This window comes from Chiloscyllium plagiosum, chromosome 2, assembly GCF_004010195.1.
Source record: "Chiloscyllium plagiosum isolate BGI_BamShark_2017 chromosome 2, ASM401019v2, whole genome shotgun sequence".
Taxonomy (NCBI): Eukaryota; Metazoa; Chordata; class Chondrichthyes; order Orectolobiformes; family Hemiscylliidae; genus Chiloscyllium; species Chiloscyllium plagiosum.
Window position 1 is genome coordinate 73,824,794 of NC_057711.1, and position 24,588 is coordinate 73,849,381.

Consider the following 24,588-nt stretch of genomic DNA (forward strand, 5'->3'; position numbering starts at 1 on the left):
GTTATCCACTTTAGCTGCAAGAACAGGAAGGCAGATTATTATCTGAATGCCAACAGTTTGGGAAAGGTAGAGGTGCAACATGACCTGGGTGTCCTTGTACATCAGTTGCCGGAAGTAAACATGCACGTGCAGCAGGCAGTGAAGAAGGCAAATAGTACGTTGGTCTTCATAGCAGGAGGATTAGAGTACAGGAGCAGGGGTGTCTTTCTGCAATTATACAGGGCCTTAGTGGGACCACACCTGGAGGAACATGTGTATTTCTGATGGAAATAAATTAGGCAGCAAGGCAAACCTCAAGAATTAGAGGAAAGAATTGATGCAGGACACAGGTTAAAAGAATAAGCAGATCCATAGCAGATTCAGTTTAATGAAGAGAAATGTGTGGTGACTCATTTTGGAAAATTAAGAGTGAAGTCAAGTATACCTTGATAGATAATATTTTAGCAAACAGTGCCGATTCATGAATAATTAAAGATGGAACTGAGATAGAAAAAGCCACTAAAAAGCAAATCCAATTATTGTTTTAACATAAGCCACGGAATACAAAGGAAAGTTGTGCTGAATTTGTACAGGACATGATTGAGGCCATAGTTAGAAAATCATACTGTATAGTAGAGTGGCAACAGTGACGGTGAGGCAGGGATATGGGTGTTGCTGCTTAATCCAGACATTGTATAGTGATGTATCTTCTTGAACCACGGCAATCCATGAACAAAACAGACACTCACAATGCTATTAGGGAGGGAGTTCCACGATTTTGATCCAGTGACTCGGAACAAACAGCAATATGTTTCCAAGACAGGTTGGTGTGTGCATTGGAGTTGAACTTGCAGGTTGTGGTATTGCCATCAAGGGAAAAATATGTGTTAAAAGTAGAGTAAAAATGAAAGGTATATGTGGAAAATCTTGAAAAAAAACTGTGATTTTAAGTGGAACATTTGTTTTACATTGGATCTTACAGATTTTTTCAAATCTATGAAATAGCTTGAAAGGATAAACTGGAGGAAGTTTTGCCCCACAACAGCAAGATATCATGGATTATAAATAACAATGGATATAGACTCTTTGGGTTTGATTTTAACTAGCCGATCATTATGCCCAAAAACCCCATCTGCTCTACTGGCAGAGGCTGCACAATATAATATTATCACCAAGAATGGCAAAGTCTTGTGAAGCCTGCTGACTGGTGGTAGAAACGTGGTGCCTCTGATTTGCATAAACAATTTGAGTCACGGCAATCCAGTAAAAAGGACTCAGAGTGAAGCTATTGATCCTTCATCTGACAAATTTGCTGTGGAGGCCTCCAGGCTTGAGGGTCAGCAAAAAAAGCAAATCACCAACGCAAGGAAATCAGTTGCTTTTATATGGAAATCAATTAGCTGTGAAAGAAAACAGTCTTCCATGTCAGTTAGGTGAGAAGAAATGGCTGTTAATGTTTCAGTATATAGCAATCCACTAGTCCCTTCTGCAGGACAATCACAATGGTATAGCAGTATGAAAATGGGAGATCTGCCCAACCTTGGTCAGCCAGTTTAGGAGTGGAGGTTCTCAGCACCACTGTTTTGGCAGAGCCCACACACAGGTACTTTGGCTCAGAACATTATAACAATGAATCCTTTCAGAAATTATCTTGGCTATTGTTTTGATCTTGCATAAAAACATTAGAAGTAGTAGCAGCAGCAGTTGGCCATTTGGTCCTTCAAGTCTGCTCTGATTATTGTAAGATTATGGCTGAGATCCTACCTCAGTTACACCTACCCTTTCTTAAAAAAAATCCTCAGTTCCCTTATTAACCAAAAATATAACAACCCATGTTGTGAATATATTCACTGGCTAAGCATTCACAACTGTACTGGATGAAAAATTCCAAAAATCCACAATTCTTTGAGTGAAGAAATTTGTCCTCATTCTAGTTCTAAATGATAATCCCTTACTTTAAGACTGTGAGTGTCATTCAGTGGAAAAGCCAATATTTGCCCTGTTAACTCCTATAAGAATTTTATGTTTCAGTGAGATCATCTCTCATTCTTCTAAAGTTGGGAGAATGTAGGCTTTGTCTACTCAATCTCTTCACAAAGGACAATCCTTTTTCCCCATGAATCAATCATTGATCTACTTCTTCTAACGTGAATGCATTCTTCCTTGGGGAAGGAAGGAACTGGTGTGGTCTCATGAAGGTCTTATGTAATTCAGTAAGACTTCATCAATTTTTATACTCCAATCTCTATGTATTAAAGGCTAGGATACAATTTAATTCCTAATTTCTTACAGTATCTGAATTATTTGAAGGTAGCAACTTAGAAAACAATTCCTGACCAAATTCTAGCTCATTGATTATTATTGCCTTGAAAAGTAATTGTGCCGACACAGATGCAAACATTCTGAGGGGTGATTGTTTAGAAGTTTATAAAATCGTGAGGGGCATGGATAGGTGGACAGCCAAGGTCATAGCCCCAGGGTAGGGGAGTCCAAAACTAGAGGGCATAGGTTTAAGGTGAGAGGGGAAAGATGTAAAAGGGATCTAAGGGGCAACTATTTCAAGCAAAGGGTGGTGCATGCTTGGAATGAACTGCCAGAGGGAGTGGTGGAGGCTGGTATAATTACAACATATAAGAGACATCTGGGTGGGTATATGAATAGGAAGGGTTTTAGAGGGACATGGGCCAAATGCTGGCCTAAAATAATTTAGGATATCTGGTTGGTGTGCACGAGTTGGATCGAAGGGTCTATTTCCGTGCTCTATAACTCTATAACTCAACGACTTATTTTGTTGACTGGAAGTAATAGCACCATGTAACAAAGTACTGCTAATGTACAGGATAATTATTTAAATTGAATATTACAATTTTAAGAGACAGCTGCTGTTTTAGAGCATTTGTATCTATGTGTGCTCTTAAAATAATTCCACTAATTAAAAGAATAATGGGAATGCCCAACTAGAAGACTTGCTCTAGTTGTTTGTTATGTTTAAATTTGTAAGCAGCACTTTTAGTACACCGGTATATCATTAATGTTGAAATCTTCCACATGTATCATCATGGAAATGTAAAGTATAACTCACGCTTAATATAACACGATCCCGTTCCATCAAATCAGCAAGGTTATGTAAAAGCCTCCCTCTTCCAGAAGCATCCATCCTGCGCCATGTCGATCCAATCTGAAAAGCTTCCCGAGCTGCTTTTACTGCTTTGTCAACATCCACCTTAAAGGTAACAATGCACAGTCACAGTGTGTCTTGTGAAAACTTAAAAGTGAAGGTTATGGCTGTTATAATTAGGCAACATTGTAATCTATTATAACGCAACAGTTAAAATTAAAATGTTCTTCTGGATGCAACATGAAGATATTCAGCACATTACATATTAAAGCTGCAGGGAATGATTACAATATATGCAATGAGGCATTCATCTTTAGCTTTTCCATAGTTAAATGCAATATATTTTGGGGCACAGATTTATTTACAAAATGAAGAAAAACATCATTAAATGAATAGCAAGTAATTGAAGAAAGAATTAAAGCTAACATACTGAGAAAGAAATAGGCCCAGAAATTCATCCAATGTTTTAGTCACCAAAGAGCAAAGGCTCCTATATAGTAGGCAGCAAGTTCACATGGAGTTTGCAGGACACTGTCCACCAAATTGGCGAAGTTCAAAGGACTCGTAAATGCCTCTAATACAGATTATTTGTTCTGATGTCACCAGTCAGTATTGATGTTAGCTGCAGGCCGGAATACAGAGTTTATGTGCAGAGCTAAGAGATAGTTCTTAAAGAAACCACTCATTAAGCAGAAACCAATGGGATAAATTTTTAAAATACATCTGAATGTGGATTCGCAGGGCTACCCTTCTTCCCCATTTGTAACACTTCCCATCCGACTGCGCATCCTGTGACTCAGTTGCACTCACACCCTTCCTGTCTTACATAACTGAGAGCTGCTGCAACCATGGTTACTGTCACCATCTACATCTCACAGGCTCCACAGAAATTATGCCAACATTGGGGTACTTCGGGCCTTATTGTAGGATTCTACTCTATGCCCCCCAGAGCATCCAAAATGAGATGGCACTTGTAATTCTAACTCATTGCTTTTGATGCTTATGAACTTAACAACATTACATTCTTAAATAGAAGTGATTTGGCTTTGTCTTAAATCAAAAGGAACAAAATACAAAAAACAAAATCTCTTCTTCTATAACATCGAGATTGACCATTCAACAGCTCATGTCGATTTCATTATTCAATTACATGCTACCTGATCTGTATAATAACCCTATCTCTCAGGTTGCCATATATATCCAAGAAATGTCCTTTGTCATCTTTACCTGATTTGGTTTATGCATGACTCCAATTTTCCACCAAAGTGGCTAATGCATAACTACCCTCAGACCTGACCTAGCAAGACATTTAGTTGTATTCAAATGGTCAAAGTAATCCAAGAAGACAGCTCACACTGCCTTTTCAGGATAACTAGCTTAGGCAATAAATTCACACTTGATAAATTAGGGATAAAGGGATTTAAATAGTTGTCTGTGAGGATTTTCTGTCTGCTTCCTGGTCAACTTATTAAAAAAGCTAGATCATAAGGTAAGAATAAACAACTTTAAAGGTAACAGGTGTCAAGACCTGTTTGTGAGAATGGTCTAAGACTTGAGAGCAGAAACAGTTTTCTTTCAGATGACATCTGATCAAATGTGCATTTCCAACATTTTATGTTTTAATATTTTATATTTATGATAGTTAGGAAATGGACAGGAAACACAAAAAGGAATAGATAAAGAAAGAGAAAAAAAGGCTCCTTCTTCTGTTTGACTAAAACCAACAAAAATACAATCTCTGACCCAGTAATTAGTTATAGAAAAATGCACCTGTGGGAATAATAGCATTATTCATGGACTCTTCTGTATATGGAAAATGAATGGCAGTGAAACAGAGCTCTACATGAGCTGTCAAAAAATGGATCAAGGTAATTCAATTATTGTTCATCTCGTAATTCCTGCCTGGTCAAATATCAGAGAAACCAAAATTAGTGGTAATTTAATCTTGAGTACGTGTATGCTTTTTATTCAACGTAAACAGAATTCTCCCTTTTAATTACAACAATTTAACTTATAGCCCTAAATTACACTTATCACTGCATGTTTGAAATTACTTCTCACAATTTTATCTTAGACATTTGAACAAAAGTAAACTAACAAATTGTTAATGTTCTTAACTTGTTTAAGAAATAGCAGTGAGCTTTCTTTAAAATGTGAACTAAAATTTAATTCTTTTCTCTTATTTTGATTTAAGGTTTGTCCATTTCTTTAAATGTCTGATTGTTAGTACAATGTTGTCTTCCGAACAACCTTGTTCCAGGCTCCTATCAATGGCAAGTATCTCGAGGAGATATGTACGAGTTGTTTGGATGATATTGAATGCTTTTATTCTTTTCTTTGAACCAATCCAAAATGGCTCAGAAATTCATTCTGTGAGAACACATTAGATTCAAACTGCATCTTATCATTGCACGATACTTTGTCTTGCATTATGAATGTGAAAATCCTGTAATATCAATTTAAGTAGGAAGGATAATGGTATCAGGAATGAAAGAACTTAGTATATTATAGTAGTAAGCAATGTTTCTTGAATCTACAGTAGCAAAAATACATTAAATATAAAAGCCACTGAGCTCAAAACACATATGTGACTCCACTAAGAATGTTAGCCAATTTTGCATCTAGCATTTCTTGATGAGAGCTAAGAGCATTTTTAAAATTATCACTCAAAATGGGCAACTTGTACCACTCATGTTATTGAATGGAAGCATTAACTGTCAATATAGGCAGTCTAAGCCTTAAACAACATTGGTGTGTAAAATATCTCTTCTGATTCAAATATAGCTGTTTCTAATGGGAGCTACTGTCAATGGAACTGAACCCTACTCAAAATTCAGGTGGACATCAACTTACAAGTAAATTGGCACAATCTCTAGTCCTAACATTTTAGTCACTGCACAAAACTGAATCATGTACAAACATGATGTTGTCATTTTGTTGCATTTTCTACTTGTCTCTAGTCAGCCTGAGAGTGTAAGCCTTTTTTAAAAAAAATACTACACTGGTATTCACATGAAGATTACAAGAGAATCCTGGAATATTGATCCATAATGATAAACCAAAAACAATAAATGTCCATAATTAGGTGACGCAAAATTTGGAGGAGAACTGACAATACTTGTGTTTCTAGGATTTTAGTGCTCTTCTCCTTCTTGGAAGTAATAGGATTGACAGGTATTGTTTCAGTAAGATTAGAGAATATCTGGAGTAATGCAAATTACAGTCACTGTATGCCAGTGTAATGGGTGAATATTCAACGTATTGAACGAGACAACAATCAATCAGATTGGTCTATTGTGAGCACATAGCATTCTGCTAAATGCAGAAGAATATTCCCTTACATTTCTATTGATTCCTATGGAGATTTGAGAGATCTTAGGGAGGGAAGTGTGCAGGAGGTGAGCAATTTGTCACAGTATGTCTAACTCTGCCTGCTCTTTGGTCACACTGTTAACATGACTAGTATAATTAAGCTTCTCATCATTGGTGCCCACCATGGGATGGTAATCATGAGTGGCTCAGTGGTTAGCACTACTGCCTCACAGTGCCAGGGACCCAGGTTCAATTCCTGCCTCGGATAACTGTCTGTGTGGAGTTTGCACATTCTCCCCATGTCTGCATGGGTTTGCTCTGGTTTCCTCCCACAGTCCAAAGATGTGCAGGTCAGGTGAATTAGCCATGCTAAATTACCCATAGTGTTAGGTGCATTAATCAGGGGTGGATGTAGAAGGGTGGATTGCTCTTCGGAGGGCCGGTGTGGACTTGTTGGGCCAAAGGGCCTGTTTCCACATTATAGGGAATCTAATCTAATCTTGAAGCTCCGACAATGCTGTTTATTTATTCTTTCATGGGATCTGGGTGTCGTTGACAAGGCCAGTGTTTATTGCCAGTCCCTAACAGATGTGACTTTCTTAGCCAATTGGCAAGGCATTTTGAGAGGAAACCATACCTTGCTTCTGGAATTCAGATTATGTGTTCTTGTCTGGATCAAGGCTATAATGAAGTTTGGAATCCAGTGACTCTAGCAGAAATCAAACTGAATAGCTGATTATTGGTGAATAGATGTTGTGTTTTGACAATATTTGATAAGTCTTACCTTCACTTCACTAATGATTGAGCAAACACTAATTGATGATAATTGATCTGATTAGATTTGTCTAACTTCTGTGGGTAGGGCATACTTTAGCAACCTATCACTTTGGTGGTAGATATTAATGCACTTTATGCATTTGTTGCGAATGCATTTGTTTAATGTTGCTCCAGTAAAAACAAAAAACTTATAGCAAGCATTTACCTCTTAGACAATATTGTTTTTCTTAGGTTATCACACACCTATATGCCTCCATGGTGGTTGTCCATTTGATTATTGGGGACTTTACCAGCAAATTGATCAGTCCTCAACAACTTGACTTACTCCACAGGATATCAAGAAATGGTTGGAGGCAATGGATACTGTGTAGGCTGTGGGCTCTAAAAGCATTCCAGCAATAGTATTAAACACATATGCTGCAGAACTTGCCACACCCCTAGCCAAACAATTCCAGTATAGTTACAACATTGGTATCTATCAGATAATGTGGAATTTTTTCTGGGTATCTCCTATTCACAAAAAGAAAACACCCAAACTGACCAATTACTGCCCCATCAATCTACTCTCCACCATCAGCAAAATGATATAAGGTGCCATCAACAGTGTTATCGAGTGGCAATTGCTCAGCAATAACCTGCTCAGTGTTGCCCAGTTTGGCTTCCACTAGGGCCACTCAGATCCTGCCATCATCATAGCCTTGGTTCAAACATAGACAAAACAGCTGAATGCTATAGGTGAGGTGAGAGTGACAGCCCTTGACATCAAGGCTGCATTCAACTGAATGTGGCATGAAAAAGTCCGAGCAAAAATGGAACCAATGGAAATTAAGGGAAACCTCTATGCTGGTTGGAATAATGCCTGTTCATTCTGGAAATTGGTTGCAGTTGTTTTAGGACATTCATCTCAGTTCCAGGACATCACTACATGAGGTCATCATGACAGTGTCCTTGGCCCATTAATTTCGAGGTGCTTCATTAATTGTTTTTCCTTCATTATAAGCTCAGAAATGGAGATGTTTGCTGATGATGGCACAATGTTTAGTATTATTCATGACTCCTCAAACACTGAAAGGTCCTTGTTCAAAAGCAGCTTGACCTGGACAATATCCAGGCTTGGGCTGATAAGTGGCAAATCATACTCACACCACACAAATGCCAGACAATACTTGTCTCCAAAAAGAGTGAATCTAAATATCATCCATGGACAATCAATAATGAAACTTAATGGCATTATCAGCACTGAATCTCTCAGATTCAGCATCCTGGGGATGATCATTGACTTGAAACTGAACTGGACTACCCATATAAATTAGGTGGCACAAGTAGCAAATGGAATCCTGCAATGTGTAATTCACCTCCTGACTGCCCAAAGCCTGTCCACTATCTATAAGTACATGTGACAGAAACTTCCCAATTGCTTGGATGGATGCAGCTCCAACAACACTCAAGAAGCTTGACATCATTAAGACAAAGCAATTGTTTGACTTGCAGCGTATTCACAGAAATTCATTTCCTCCACTATGGAGGTATAGTGGTGTGTACTATCTGCAAGATGCACTGCAGAAATTCACAAGGCTTCTCAGATGAACATTTTAAACCCAAGGTCACTACTACCTATTATGAGGTTAAAAATCAGGTTTTAGTCCAACAGGTTGGTGTTGTGTGATTTTTAACTTTGTACACCCCAGTCCAATACCAGCATTTCTAAATCATGACCCAGTAGGAGAAGATTAACTAAATGCATGGGAGCATCACTATCTGTAATTTCCTTTCTGAGCAATTTATCATCCTGACTTGGAAATAGGTTGACATTTCTTCAGTGTCATTGAGTTCAAAATCTTGGAATTCACCCCTAACAACATTGTTGGTGTACCTGTAGCTAGTGGATTACAGCAGCTCACCATCACCCTCTCAAGAGAATTAAGAATAGACTACATCCCCTGAATGAATAAATCAAATAACTCTTAACAAAAACTTAAATGTAAATGCGTCTTTCAAATCTTTTCATAACTTCTCTGTTCAAAAGAGAATAACTTATCATCTCCTACCACACAACTTCATCAAAGTCTCTCAATCATAGTATTGTTCTACTGTATTTCTTCTGCATACTTTCAAAAGCCTTGACATCTTTTTCATGTGTTGTTCAAATTGAACTTAGTACACCAGCCGAGGTTTGTTTCATGTTTCATATGGATTTAGTATAAATTTCTTACTTTTGCACTCTATATCTCTATTAATAATACCAAAGATCTATATGATTTTTAAGTCTTCTCAACTTGTCTTGTCATTTTCAAAGATTTATGGACACACACCCTAGGTGTCCGTTCCTGTAACACCTTTGATAATTATACCATTTAGTTTATATTGCTTTTCTTCATTCTTCCTATAAAATGCATTCCTTCACACTTTTGTGTTATTTCATTTGCAGTTTTGTCTGCATATCTTATTAGTCACTCTATGCCCTCTTGATATCTGTTACTATACTCTTTGCTGTTTAATACATTTCACATCACTAGGAAACATTGGTGTAATGCCCTGTATATACAACTCATGGCCATTACTATTGAGTGATCTTAAGACAGAGGGCTCACCATTGTAAAATTTCTATCTATTTGAAAAACAACCATTACTTGCTGATTTCTACGCCCTTCGTCAATTTGAATTTGTGTTGTCATTACACCTTTAATTTCAGAAGTCTTAATTTTGTTAACAATTCTATTATGTGATACTTTATCAAATACATTTTTAAAGTCCATCTACACAACATAAGCTGGACTACTCTAATTAATTTCTCCCTATTACTATTTTAAAGAACTCAATCAAGTTGAATAAATCTATGCTGGTTTTTAATTATTAGCCAATAATTTTCCAAATGTCAATTAATTCTGTCTGTGCCTATTGCCCCTAACAGCTGATGTTAGGCAGATTGACCTTTAATGCCTGGTTTATCCATTTTTACTTATTTTTAAAAGCAAGGTATAAATGTGCACTTACATGCTTCAAATTGCCCATACACTGTATTCCAAAATGTTGTTTTCTGGAAGATCAAGGCGTCTTCCATTGTCAGTAATCGCAAGATTAAAGAAAATTGGTGAAAGATTAACTGTTTTCGTCTTTGTTTTGAGCTTCCTCTTTTAGAGGTTTCTATGCTATGCTCTTCTAGTTCCTAATAATGAGATATGACTTGCACAGAGTAATATCACTGTCAATACATTTGCATAATTATGATTAGAAGGAAATATTTTTCACATTATGTCAGGGTCAATTTTCAAAATGTAATTAAAGACCTCTGGGATACTTGAAAATATTTCCTTAATGATAACATTTTGAAACTCATAATTTTAAAAAAAAATGTCATGAGATATTGGAATTACTGGCTGGGGCAGCATTTATTGTCTTTCCTTAATGGCATGTGGGAAGATGGCGACCATCTTTTTGAACCACAACAGTCTATAAGGTGTAGATGCATCCATAGTGCTGTTAGGAAGGGGGTTCCAAAATTTTGACATAACTATAGTCAAGGGACGGTTATCTGTTTTCAAATCAACATGGCATATGTCTCAGAAGAGAACTTGCAAGAGGTGCTATTCCCACATATCTTCTTCCCTTGTCTTTCTGAGTATTAAAGATCTTAGATTTGGGAGGTGCAGTTTAAGGAGGCTTTGGTGAGCTACTGCAATGAATCTTGTTAATGGCACATACTACTGCTACTGTGGTCCATGGGGGAAGGACGTGAACGGTTAAAGTGGTGCATGGGATGCTACTCATGTGGATTGCTTTGTCCTGAATAGCATCAAGCTTCTTGAATCTTGTTAGAGCTACACTTATCCAAGCAAGTTGAAGTGTTTCATCACTCTTGAATTCTACCTTGTAGTTATAGACAGGCTTTGGGATGTCAGGATGTGAGTTACTGCAGAATTCCCAGCCTCTGGCCTGTTCTTGTAATGACAGGTACTTTTATAATTGATCCCATTCAGTTTTTGATCAATGATATTTTCAAGATTTTAACTGATAGGAAACCCATGTAGTTTATACTCTGTGTGTGAATATAGATATTACTAATATTACAATGAAACTTCCTTTGCCTTCAAAAAGAAGCCTTTATTGTTCAACAGGTCAGGCAGCATCAAAAGAGCTTCTTCAGGAATCTTATGCCCGAAACGTCGATTTTCCTGCTCCTTTGATGCTGCCTGACCTGCTGTGCTTTTCCAGCAACACATTTTTAAGCTCTGATCTCCAGCATCTGCAGTCCTCACTTTCTCCTCCTTTATTGTTCAAGTAGATCTGACACAATCATGTTTCTTTGTCCCATTATCTTGTCAAAGATCTTGTCAACTTTAACTAACTAAGCATTGGAGGAAAACAGAGTAAGACTCACAGTAGCTTAAGAAATTTACAGTTCTTCAATGAATTGTCGATTCTCTAATGATTCATTTTAGAACTGCAGGTGGGAATTATATGATGTGCTAATGTAAATCACCAAACAATATATTTCTCTCATGATGACTTTAAAGTCAATATCTACATAATGTCACTTCTAAGCTACCTGTTGATGTGCATATCAGCACTGTATTTTATTCAGATTGCAGCACATGGATGTTAAAAAAAGGGTTCAAACTGCTAAATAGTGTCTTAGTTTGTCTTGAATTTAGATTTTGGGTTAATGCATATCTTTCACTCAAGCCCAGCCATCAAGAGAGCAATCACACTTTGTATTGAGCTGAAGATACTATCTACAATTAATATAATGTTCAGCTTATAGCATCATCATTCATCCACTGAAAAACAAGTAAAATATGCCAAATGCAGGTGAACATGTACAGCAGGCAAAACTGGCAAAATCCAAGCATGGATTCAAGTTCATATAATTTAATATCAGTCGATTTGTGAAAACTGTGAGACGTCTGATGGAAAGTTAGTAATGAACTATAAAAAAAAAGCACCCTTGCATGAATTATTCAAACACACTCAAATTATTGAGCAAACCCACTTTGTCGCCTTCTTCCACCTCGCAGATCTTCTCTCCTGTGGCAGGGTTACAGGTTGCAAACTTCTTGCCACTGCTGGAGTTGTGCCACTCGTTGTTGATAAAGATCTGCAATAAAACAAACACCTAAAAATGGACACCGATTCGAAACAACACCACCGGAAAACAATTCACCCGAAATTCCAGTGACCAGCTGGCTTACCTGATCTTTCAGTTTCCAGTACAATGCAGCCCTAGTTCTGCCGATACACTAAGCGGGGGGAGGGGGTGGGGGTGCACGCTATTTCAATGTGTGTGTGAATCGTTTAAAGGTTAGCCTGCTTTCTATTAATATTGCACTTTATACATCACATGGGTCAAGGTTCCTGCTGTACACAGTTTCCTCAGAAGTCCCTAAACTCTTTTTTTTTAAAGGAGAACAAGTATTTATCTGAGAACATGCTTTTTCTCAGTTATCAAGAAACACTTCAATCAGAGTTTTGAGCTCTGGTGAGTTCAGGACCCGCTTATTAGCTGCTCGCTGCAGCTCAGATTCTGTCTACAGACTCGCAGTTCTACCGCAGCTCTTGGTAACTTCTATCGGAGCACGCGAAGGGGCACACTTCTGCATTTCTTTAAAAGAAAACAATAAAATTGTTACAACCATTATTTCTCGGTCATATATTAGGTTCTTTAGAATTGCACACAAAACGTATCTAAGGCTGAAGAATTCATATTGTTCGGAATTCCATGTCTATGCATAGATTTTACGTTCAGATTTAGTCCAGTTTATGTTTATATAGAATAACAAATCGGATGGGGACAGCAGGGCTGCAGTCGGCAGAGTTGTAGGTGCCGGAACTGTGGGGGTTGAAATGCTCGCACTCACCTTGGTGTATCTGATTTGCAGCTCAGTGACTGGCACGGGCACATTGCGGGGAGCGGGCGCTGCACTTTCGTGGTCGGGAGCTGGGGCACTCATGTTGTGCTTGTTTGCTTGTGTTCCTGGAATAGGCGTAGTTCAGGTTCAGACACAACAAAGCTTCCTTTCCTTGCAAAACAATAACTTAAAACAGAAAACAGGACTCGCCTACTTCTGTTGTCAGCCGCAAGGTGTTGAAACAGAATTATTAAACACTACTAACAGTCAGAGAACCGATTGGCTGAAAACACGGTACAGTGCACGGGGCACGTCCAAAGGGCAAATCCCCACCTCTCGGCAACAGCATACAGAATCAAGTCACAGCAGATTGAAAACTGCCTGTGATCATTGCAATCATTCCTAACTAGTCGAGGTTATAAAGTGACGGTTACTTATTAAATAACTGCTGCATAAACGTCAACATCATGAAAGCCCATTACTTAAGCAATCATGAAAGATCTGCGCTGTTTAGAGTTGCTGGGTAGATGAGAAATTCATCATTATTTTTAGCCGAATACATTTGAAGTTTAATTCAGCAGATCAATACATTTACATATTCGGCTAATAAAACTGACATCAATGCTAATCTCACCTCACTCGAAACACCAGTATCAATTATTGAATTTCTTACCAAATCGTCAAAACTGATTTTTAAAAATTCTTATTCAGGGATGTAGGCGCCGCTGGCTAGCCAGAATTTATTGCCCATTCCTTGTTAATATTGAGGCGCCTTCTTGAATCGCTGCGGTCCATACACCTTAGGTTGGCACACAATACCCAGGATTTTGACCTCGATGCGGTGAATGAATGGCGATATATTTTCAGGCCAGGACTGTGAGTGACTTGGAGGGGAACTTGAAGTGGTGGTGTTCCCGTGTATTTGACCTTGTCCTACTAGATGGAAGTGTTAGTGGGTTTTAAAGGTGTTGTCTCACGATCTTTGATGAAATTTTTGTAGTGTATCTTGTATTCATTGGCTAACACATCGCCTGAGATTTGCACTTGTCAGATTTCTGGCTCTTCTTGCACATATTAAATCACTGGTACTTTTCCTTGCTATGTAATCACAAAATATTAAACCATACAAATTAATGTAGTTGCTGAATCTTCCTTCCTTGACTTTGAACCCTTCCACTTTATTACCTCCATTTTCCCATTGACCTTGTTACTTTGCCATATAAAAAAAATTGCTCACACTTACATTTACACTGTGACTTTCAGGTCTGCAGGATACACATTTTATGATCAATGAAGTACTTTTTGAAATGTAGTCACTGTTGTAACACAGAAAATACATTTGTATACAGCCGCATCTCAAGTATACTATTGTGATAGCGACCAGATTGGTTCAAGGCTAAATAGTGACCAGAAAAGCAGGAAAAAAAATTCATGCTGTTTTCTACGTGGTGTCATTTTGCATCTACTTGAGCTGGAAAGGTCTGTTTAATGCTTCATCGAGCAAACAGAACTTCTGAATGTCAGGCCAGGTTTTATGTTCAAGACCCAAAATTAATGCACAACCGTCTGAGTCAGAGGCTAGAATACAAATATTGAACCTTGAATGGCCTAATTTCAAAATGCCTACGATCTACTAAAGGATGCATTAGCATTACAAACTAAGCATAATTCCAGTGTGCATGACAAAACTAAGTTGTATGCCGTGATTGAGTGTAGAATGAAATATGCAGGCTTATTAAACCTCTGACATTTTATAAATCTTTCTGAAGCTAATCTGAGTCCATACTATGTGAATACTTCCATGATTCAGCAGCTGCATATAATTAAGAATTTTAATTCATTTTAATCACTTATGTTTATCATTCTGTACTTGAGTTAATCAGAAGAAATAAGCAACAGTCAAGTATTGAATTCAGTCCATATTTCAGTATGACCTTCATAACCAACTTACTTTGTAACTTTGTATTTATATCATGAAATCTTTCCTAGTAATGGGTTAAGTTACATATGCAAGTTGTACCTGGAATCATAGAATCAAAGTGCATTGATTCTTACTGTTCCAGCTCCATTTAGTACAATCACTATTTCCCCATATTTTATGTGAACCCTATAGCTTATGGCAGATGGTTGAATTTGAATTAAAAGAAACAACCCGGTACTAAGAAGTCTAACAATTACTATGTTGATCCACTGTTGTTTTTTTCTTATTCATTTATGTGATCTGTACATCACTGGCTAGGTTAGCAATTATTAGTCAGGCCTAATTGCTCAGAGGGCTGTTGAGAGTCAATCACATTACTATGGTTCTGAAGTCACATGTAGACCGGACCAGGTAATGACATTAGTTTCCTTACAGAAAGGATATTAGTGAAGCAGGTGGGTTTTTTCCATCAATCAATAGCACTTTCAGTATTAGACTTTTAAATCCATATTTTTATTGAATTCAACTTCCACTATCTACTTGGTAGAATTTGAATCCAGATCCACAGAACATTACCTGAGTTTCTGAAATAATAATCTTGTGATAATGCCACAAGACCATTACTTCTCCAAAGAAGCCCATTTGGTTCACTAATGTTCTTTAGGGAAAGAAATCTGTTGCCCTTATCTGATCTGGCCAGCATATGCTTCCAGACTGCTTGCAATGCAGTTGACTCTTAACTGTCCTCTGAAGTGGTCTAGCAACTTGTTAATAAAATCTCAAAAAGGGGGAAAAAACTTGACAGACTACTTGACATCAACCGAGGCACAACAATAGCAAACCTAGTTCAATTGAACCTGCAAAGTCTATCTTACCAATTTCGAGCCAAAATCGGGAGAGCTCTCTCACAGATTGGCAAATCAGAAGCCTAACACAGTTATATTCATGAAATCAAAACTTGTAATGTCTCAGTCATCATCATTATTATCACCTCAGGTATGTCCTGTTCCACCAGTAGAACCAAGCAGAGGTAGTGGCACAGTAGTATATACACTCGGATGGGACTTACCCTGAAAATCCACAAATGTTGACTCGCATGACATCAGGTCAATCATGGGCAAGGAAACATCCTGCTGATTATTACATTCTGCCACTGTCTTGCCTGCACCCCCTCAGCTGGTCAATCGTACAAACATCCAAACAAGAGTAGACCACTCAGCCCTTTGAGCTTGCTCCACCATTCATAAAATCATGGTTAATCTCATTTTAACTCTCAACTCTACATTCCTGCATAAGCAAGAATCTACCAATCTCTGCCTTAAAAACGTTTGAATATTCTGCATCCATTGACATTTGAGGGTGGGAATTCCAAAGACCTACAACCCTCTGAGAGAAACTAAGATTTCTTCATCTTTGTTTTAAATGGGCACCCTGTTATCTTTAACTTCTGACTCAGTAGTCCTCCATGTTGTACACCACTTGGAAATAGCAGTGATGGTGGCAAGGGTTTAGAAATTACTTGGGATGTAGGCTTTCAATGTCTATCATCAAGCATGGTTCAGCAGCACCATTATTGATTGAACTTGTCCAGTCCTAAAGGACATAGCTACTAGACTTTATCAACAGGAGGTGGTGAGTAAAGTACCAGGTGAAAAAGCAAGACAAATCCAACACAGTCAATTACAATCCCATTGTAAAGAGAACAAAAACTCAATAAAATCATTACCAAACTGCCTACCGGAGATGCTTGTGTCCATGATGATGTCCATGTATTGGTAGGAGTGATTACTGCACAGCCTTGTAGGGGCAAAGTCCTGTCTTCAAATTAAGAATCCAACATGTCGTGTGGAGCAATTACCATTGTAAATGGGATAGAATTCAAACAGATTGAACAACATTGGGCATCCTTGTGGCACAGTGAGCTACCTGCAGTATCCAAATTGTATTTCAACACAATCTGCAACCTAATGGATTGGCATATGCCCCTCTCTAACATTGCTATCAAGCAAAGGGATCAACAGTAGTTCAGTGAAGAGTATGAGAGGATCAGAAGCAGCTCCAGGGATGCATAAGAAAAAGAAGTGGTCTCCTTGAGTGCCAAACAGCATAAGCAGCATTTGAGAGTGAGAGCTAATCAAATCCACAACCAATGCTATGGATTTAAGCTCTTCAGTCCTGTCACATCCAGTTTTGAATGACATTGGACAATTATCACCATCCTCAATATTGACAGCATCTATGAGACTGGGACAAAGTTAATGTTTCGAGTCCGATTTGACTCTCCAGAAAACCAACTGGTGATGCTACAACAAAGGGCCACTTCCAAGTCAAACAATGGAAGCAGAATACCATAGTCAGTGTTAAGTGATCCCGTAAACAAAAATCAGATCTTAGTTCTACAGTCTTGTCATGTCCAGTAATGAATGGTGGTGGACAATTCAACAACAAGCAGGAAGAGGAGGTTCCACAATTATCATGATAGTCAATGATGGGGGAGTCCAGCACAGCAGCACAAAAGTTAAAACTGAAATATTCACAATAATTTTCAGTCAGAAGTGCCAAGTGAATGATTCATCATGGTCTCCTCAGCATTACAGATGCCAGTCTTCACCCAATTGGATTCACTCCACAAATATCAAACAATGGCTGAAGGCATTTGATACTACAGAGACTATGGGCTCCAGCAACATTCATACAATAAAACTGCAGGCTTGTGTTCCAGAATTTGCCATTTCCTGGCCAAATTGTTCCAGTACATTGACAACATAGGTATCTACCTGACATGTGGAAAATTACCCAGGTATATCCTGTACACAAAAAGCAGAACAAAACCAACCTGAAACAATTACTACCCTATTTTGTCTAGTCTCAATCACCAGTAAGTGGTGGAAAGGGTCATCAACAGTGCTATTAATCAGCACTTACATGGCAATAACCTGTTCAGTACCATTTCATTTGAGTTCTGCCAGGTCCACTCAACTCCTGGCCTCATTATAGACTTGGTTCAAACATGGACCAAATGGCTGAATTTGGGAGATGAGGAGACAGTGACTGCCCATGACTTCAAAACTGTATTTGTCCAAGTCAAGGAGCCATGGCAAAACTAGAGTTAATGGGGATCAGAAGCGAACTCTCTTCTGGGGCATCATACATAGTATAAAAGAAGATGTTTGGACTGTTGGAGATTCAGCTCCAAGACATACATGGAGGAGTTCCTCAGGGTAGTGTCCTAGACCCAATCACCTTCAGATGCTGCATTCACGATCTTCTTTCCATCATAAGATCAGGCATGGGCATATTCACTGATGATTTCATAATGTTCAGCACTATTTGCAACTCTCAGATACTGAAGCAGTGAGATCTGAACAATAATTAGATCTGAGCTAACAAGTGGCAAGTTACATTTGCACTATGCAAGTACTAGGGCATAGCCATCTCCAACAAGGAATAAGCTAAACATCCACCTTCAACAATACCATCACCAAACCCCCACTACCAATGTTCTGGTGGTTGCCGTTGACACGAAACTGAACTCAACTATCCATACCAACGTAGTGTGAGAGGCCAGAGTGATTAGATTAGATTACCTACAGTGTGTAAACAGGCCCTTCGGCCTAATAAGACCACATCGACCCTCCAAAGGGTAACCCACCCAGATCCATTCACCTACTAATGCATCTATCTCTATGGGCAATTTAGCATGGCCAATTCACCTGACCCACACATTTTTGGACTGTGGGAGGAAACCAGAGCACCCAGAGGAAACCCACACAGACACTGGGAGAATGTGCAAACTCCACGCAGACAGTCGCCCAAGGCTGGAATTGAACCCAGGTCCCTGGTGATGCGAGGCAGCATGAGCCACTGTGCAGCCCTCAGTGTGGTGCTGAAAATGCACAGCAGGTCAGGCAGCATCCAAGGAGCAGGAGAATCGATGTTTCAGGCAAGAGCTCTTCATCAAGTATGAGGCTTGTGACCGGAGGGAGTAGAGAAATAAATGGGAGGTGGGGGGTGAGGCTGGGGGGAAGGTAACTGAGTGTGCGATAGGTAGATTGAAGTGGGGCTAATGGTGCTAGGTCAGAGAGGAGGCTGGAGCAGTTAGGTGTGAAGGAATATGGACAGGTGGGACAGGTCATGAGGTTAGTTCTGAGCTGGAAGGTTGGAACTGGGATAAGGTGAGGGGAGGGGAAATGAGGAAACTGGTGAAGTCCATATTGATGCCGTGATGCAGAAGATGAAGCGTTCTTCCTCCAGGAGTCAGGTGATCAGGGTGTGGCAATAGAGGAGGCCCAGGACCTGCATATCCTTGGCGGAGTGGGAGGGCGAGTTAAAGTGTTCAGCCACGCGGTGGTGTGGTTGTTTAGTGTGAGTATGCTGGAGATGTTCTCTGAGTCTCTGCAAGTAGGCATCTTGTCTCCCCACTGTAGAGGAGACCACATCGGGAGCAAGGATACAGTAAATGACATGTGTGGAAGTGCAGGTAAAACTGATGGATGTGGAAGGCTCCTTTGGGGCCTTGGGTGGAGGTGAGGGGGTAAGCATGGGCGCAGGTTGTGCAATTCCTGCGGTGGCAGGGGAAGGTGTTCTGTACTAGTTGTGGTTGGAGGGGTGGGGTTCGAGGGCGGGAGATGTGGGAAGTGGATGAGAAATGCTGGAGGGCATCATCAACCCTGTGAGAGGGGAAATTGTAGTCTCCGAAGAAGGAGGCCATCTGGTGTGCTCTGTGGTGGAACTGGTCCTCCTGGGAGCAGATGCGGCAGAGACGGAGGAATTGGAAATAAGGGATAACATTTTTACAGAAGGCAGTGTGGGAGAAGGTGTTGTCCAGGTAGCTGTGGGAGTCGGTGGGTTTGTAGAAGATGTCCGTGTCGAGTTGGTCACCGTTGATGGAGATGGAGAGGCCCAGGAAGTGGGGGGAGGTGTCTGAGATGGTCCAGGTGAACTTAAGGTCAGGGTGGAATGTTTTGGTGAAGTTGATGAACAGTTCAACCTCCTTGTGGGAGTATTATCCTATCCTCCCAGTCCAGGAACTCCCCACGTACATTTGGGACGCCACCTAAGCCCTCCATTTCCTCCAAGACTTTTGTTTCCCTGGCTCCCAACACCTCATCTTCACTATGGACATCCAGTCCCCATACACCTCTATCCGCCATGACAAAGGCCTCCAAGCCCTCCATTCTTCCACTCCCTGTGTCCTCATCAGTACCTCTCCAGTGACGCTCTCTTTCATTTAGCTGAACTTGTCCTCACTCTCAATAATTTCTCCTTTGAATCCCCACACTTTCTCCAGACGAAAGGGGTAGCCATGGGCACCCACATGGGCCCAGCTGTCGCTTTGTTGGTTACGTGGAACAGTCCATCTTCTGCAGTTACACCGGCACCATTCCCCACCTTTTCCTCCACTACATTGCTGATTGTACTGGCGCCACCTCGAGCTTCCACGAGGAGGTTGAACAGTTCATCAACTTCACCAACACATTCCATTGAGACCTTAAATTCACCTGGACCATCTCAGACACCTCCCTCCCTTCCTGGACCTCTCCATCAGCATCAACAGTGACCAGCTCAACATGGACATCTTCTACAAACCCACCGACTCCCACAGCTACCTGCAGGACACCTGCCTCCTATAAAATGCTATGCCTTATTCCCAATTCCTCCGCCTCCACTGCATATACCCCCAGAAGGACCAGTTCCACCACAGAGCACTCCAGATGGCTTCCTTCTTCAAAGACCGCAATTTCCCCTCCCAGGTGGTTGATTATGACTGTGCACTTCCCACACCTCCGCCCTTGAACTGCACCCCTCCAACGTCAACAAGGACAGAACACTCCTCGTTCTCACCTTCCACACCACCAACCTCCATATTGATCGCATCATCCTCAGCCATTTCCGCCACCTACAATGGACTCCACCACCAGAGATACATTCCCCTTCCCACTCCTATCTCTTTTCCGGAAAGACCGTTCCTCTGCAACTCCATCATCAGGTCCATGCCCCCCACCAAACCACCCTTCCATCTCGGCACTTTCCCCTTCCAACGCAGGAATTGCAAAACTTGTGCCCACATCTCACCCCTCCGCTCCATCCAAGGCCTCAAAGGAGCCTTCCAAATCCATCAGAGTTTTACCTGCACTTCCACACATATCATTTGCTGTATCCGTTGCAGTCTTCTCCACATGGGGGAGACAGGATGCCTACTTGCAGAGCGCTTCAGAGAACATCTCCAGGATACCTGTATCAACCAACCCCACCGGCCTGTGCCTGAACACTTCAACTCCTCCTCCCATTCCACCAAGAACATACAAGTCCGACCTCCTCCATCGCCATACCCTAACCACTCGATGTCTGGAGGAAGAATGCCTCATCTTCCACTTTGGGATCCTCCAACCACATGGCATCAATGTTGACTTCACCAGCATCTTCATTTCCCCTCCCCCAACTTATCCCAGTTCCAACAATTCCAATTTGGTACCGCCCTCATGACCTGTCCTACCTGTTCAACTTCCTTCCCACCTATCTGCTCCATCCTCTTCTCTGATATATCACCGTTACTCCCCACCTCCATCTACCTATTACACTCTCAGCTACCTTACCCCCAGCCCCACCCCCCCTCCCACTTATCTCTCTACCCCCCCCAGAAGCCTCATTCCTGATGAAGGGCTCTAGCCTGAAACGGCAATTCTCCTGCTCCTCAGATGCTGCCTGACCTGCTGTGCTTTTCCAGAATCACACTCTCAACTCTGATCTCCAGTATCTGCAATCCTCACTTTCTCCTAGTGTGAAAGGCCAGTTGAGAGGCTCGGATTATTGTTGTAAGTAATCCATTTCATGACTCCTCAAAAATCTGACAACTATCTACAAGGTACAAATCAGGAGTGTGATGGAATACTCCCCACTTGTCTGGATGGGTACAACTTCAACAATGCACCAAGACAAAGCAGCCTGTGTGATTGATGCCACATCCACAAACATTCACTCCTTCTACCAATGATGCACACTAGCAATGTAGAAATTCGCCAAGGCTCTTTACCTATCACTTTCAAAACTCACGCTAACTACCAAGTCAAAGGACAGGAGTAGCAGATACACAGGGACACCAACATCATAAGATCATTTACAAGCCACACACCATTCCGACTTGGAAATATATTGCATTCCTTCAGTGTCACTATGTCAAATCCTGAAACACCCTCCATAATAGCACTGTTGATGAACGTGCATCAAAGTAGACAATTAGGAATGGGCAATGAATACAGCTTAGCAAGTGAATACCACATCCAAAATTGAGAGAATAAAAATAAATGAAATTAAATAAACAGCCCGCTTTGAGATTTCTGCCTTTGTGATCCATTTTAGGACAGTTTTATTGGTAAAGATTATTATGTGAAAGAACCGTGAATAATGGACCTGTAGTGCCTTACAAATATGTGGCAATAGGTTACAAAGCAAATAATTTGTTTTTCTTTCCTTGGATCATGTGGTATGTTCCTATTACTAGGTGAGATGCACTTTCATTGGGAAACTAAAGTGCATGTCCTCTTGGGACTGTTTGACTTCATGGTGGCTATGTGGAACTGTCTGGCTTGTTGGCCTGTTGCAATAATGTAATGTCATCTGCATCTGATGAGAGATCATAAAGGTAAGTATAGACTTTGGCATGCATGATGTGTACCTGTAGTCATAATATCATCAATGTAGGAATGGTATCAACATGAATTTAAAGCTGAGTAGATCGATTGTTGTCTTGCCATAAATCACCACTTAATAAATAGATTCCTCTTTGCAAATGATTTCCATTCAGTACTGTCATTGTTTTCTCTAATAGATTCCCATGACTGCATTTATAATAGAATTCGCTTTTGTAAACATATGATGCAATTACATCTTCCTGACCATAGTGGCACTGTAGCACTTTAGTTTTTCATATCCAGCACATCAGCCTGCAATTCAGAGAAATTCTGCTCATTTCCAACATGCCATAAATGGAATACTGTGTACAATTTTCAGCTCTGCATTTGAGAAAAGACGTTCTCACAAGATTTATTCATAAATCCCGAGTTGAGGACGCTGTTCTAAGTTAAGAAGCTCAACAACTTGGGTCTGTATTCTCTGGTCCTTGAAACATATAATATTTTGAAGGAGGATAGTAAATATTGAGAGATTGGTTCTGCTGGTCAGACAATCTAAAATGCAGAGACACCGAGCAGAATTTTTCACTGCTTTATGCAGTATGGTCAATGATGGGTAAGGTTGGAAAATGCCATGAGCATGAAAAGAATCAGATTTCCAACATCAAGAAAACATTTCCAACTTTCACCTCAACGTTTAAGTTCTGATTCTCGTTAATAAATGGTGACTACCTTATTTCCATGTGTTTGCATCTTATTATTAGCGAATCTTACCTGCTCTTTATGCAGCTCCCAATTCTCCCATTAGTCACAGGGTGCCACCAGGTATAGTCAAGGGACTTGTCCAGTCTCAGCCCACAGATTTGGCCATGATTATCAGCCACTTGTTCCAATTAGAGTCCAGGGATCAGTGGCCTAGCCATGTGGAATTGGGCCACGGTCATTCAGGGAAAAGAGGCATGTCAGTCAGAGACAGAGCCACACTCAGTTGAGGCTGACCATCCAGGTTATTCCGAGGAGGCGTGCCACTATCAGGTTTTGGGTATTAGTTGTCTAGGTCTTACCATGGAGCCATCTGTACAGTTCTGGGAATAGTAGGAAGCTCAAATCTCGGGTTTAGGTTCATTGGACTGCGCTGCTGAGGGAATGGTGATGGTGAAAGTGGGCAATTCCAGATACAAGGTAAAAACAATGACTGCAGATGCTGGAAACCAGATTCTGGATCAGTGGTGCTGGAAGAGCACAGCAATTCAGGCAGCATCCGAGGACAGGCAAAATCGACGTTTCGGGCAAAAGCCCTTCATCAGGAATTTTATTCCTGATGAAGGGCTTTTGCCCGAAACGTCGATTTTGCCTGTCCTCGGATGCTGCCTGAATTGCTGTGCTCTCCCAGCACCAGGGGGGGGGGGGGAGTCTGCAGAAGATGGGGTGGGTGGTTGGGGAATGATTTTCACAATTCACAATTTTCCTAACCTCAATAAAAGAGAGTGTATGACTTGAAAAAGCCATGTGTTCAGGGAAGAAGTGGGAACCATTAATAGTAACATAAAACAGTTGACCAGAAATGAGAGGAGGCTGAAAAATCATTGGGGACAGAAACACAAAACATAAAGAAAGCAGTAGTAGGGGGCTGGGCAAATTGTTGTTACTCTCAGGCAGGGAATGTGATTCACCAGGGCACAAAGTTAAAACCTTGTCATCTTCACACCAACGTCAACTTCACAATTTGAGAGAAACTTGCTGTAGCCACCTACTACAGCAGGTGGACTAAGTTACTGTGTGTTTCTCTTTATGGATGGAGTGTAATTCTTTGCTTGTGTGGCCCTACAAGGGATCTGTATGAATCAATGATAACCTCATCTGCCATCAAACTGAATTACATTTGACAGGTCATTCTTTTGGCAACAATTACCATGTCCTCAAACAACCATGACTGTGACATACCTTGCATCATTGCCCCTGTCATTTCAGATATCCACAGCTACGCATACACTAACTTTCTCA

At 40.5% G+C, this 24,588-nt stretch overlaps 1 protein-coding gene across 4 annotated transcripts in view; it reads right to left on the bottom strand.

Annotated features, from left to right (window-relative positions):
- The window catches only part of LOC122560880 (retinal dehydrogenase 1-like), a 72,629-nt gene extending 58,288 nt beyond the window's left edge, over window positions 1-14,341 (bottom strand). The window contains exons 1-4 of one of the 4 annotated variants that reach the window (XM_043712104.1): window positions 14,276-14,341; window positions 13,042-13,157; window positions 12,177-12,281; window positions 3,062-3,202 (exon numbers count right to left, since the gene is read on the bottom strand). In XM_043712104.1, the coding sequence (XP_043568039.1) occupies window positions 3,062-3,202; window positions 12,177-12,281; window positions 13,042-13,134 (339 nt within the window). In that variant the 5' untranslated portion in view covers window positions 13,135-13,157; window positions 14,276-14,341. Of the gene's footprint in view, window positions 1-3,061; window positions 3,203-12,176; window positions 12,282-12,375; window positions 12,593-13,041; window positions 13,158-13,242; window positions 13,260-13,705; window positions 14,006-14,275 lie in introns of those variants that run through there. The other 3 variants (XM_043712085.1, XM_043712093.1, XM_043712113.1) reach the window with 3 other exon arrangements.
- Between the last annotated feature and the right edge of the window lie 10,247 nt (window positions 14,342-24,588).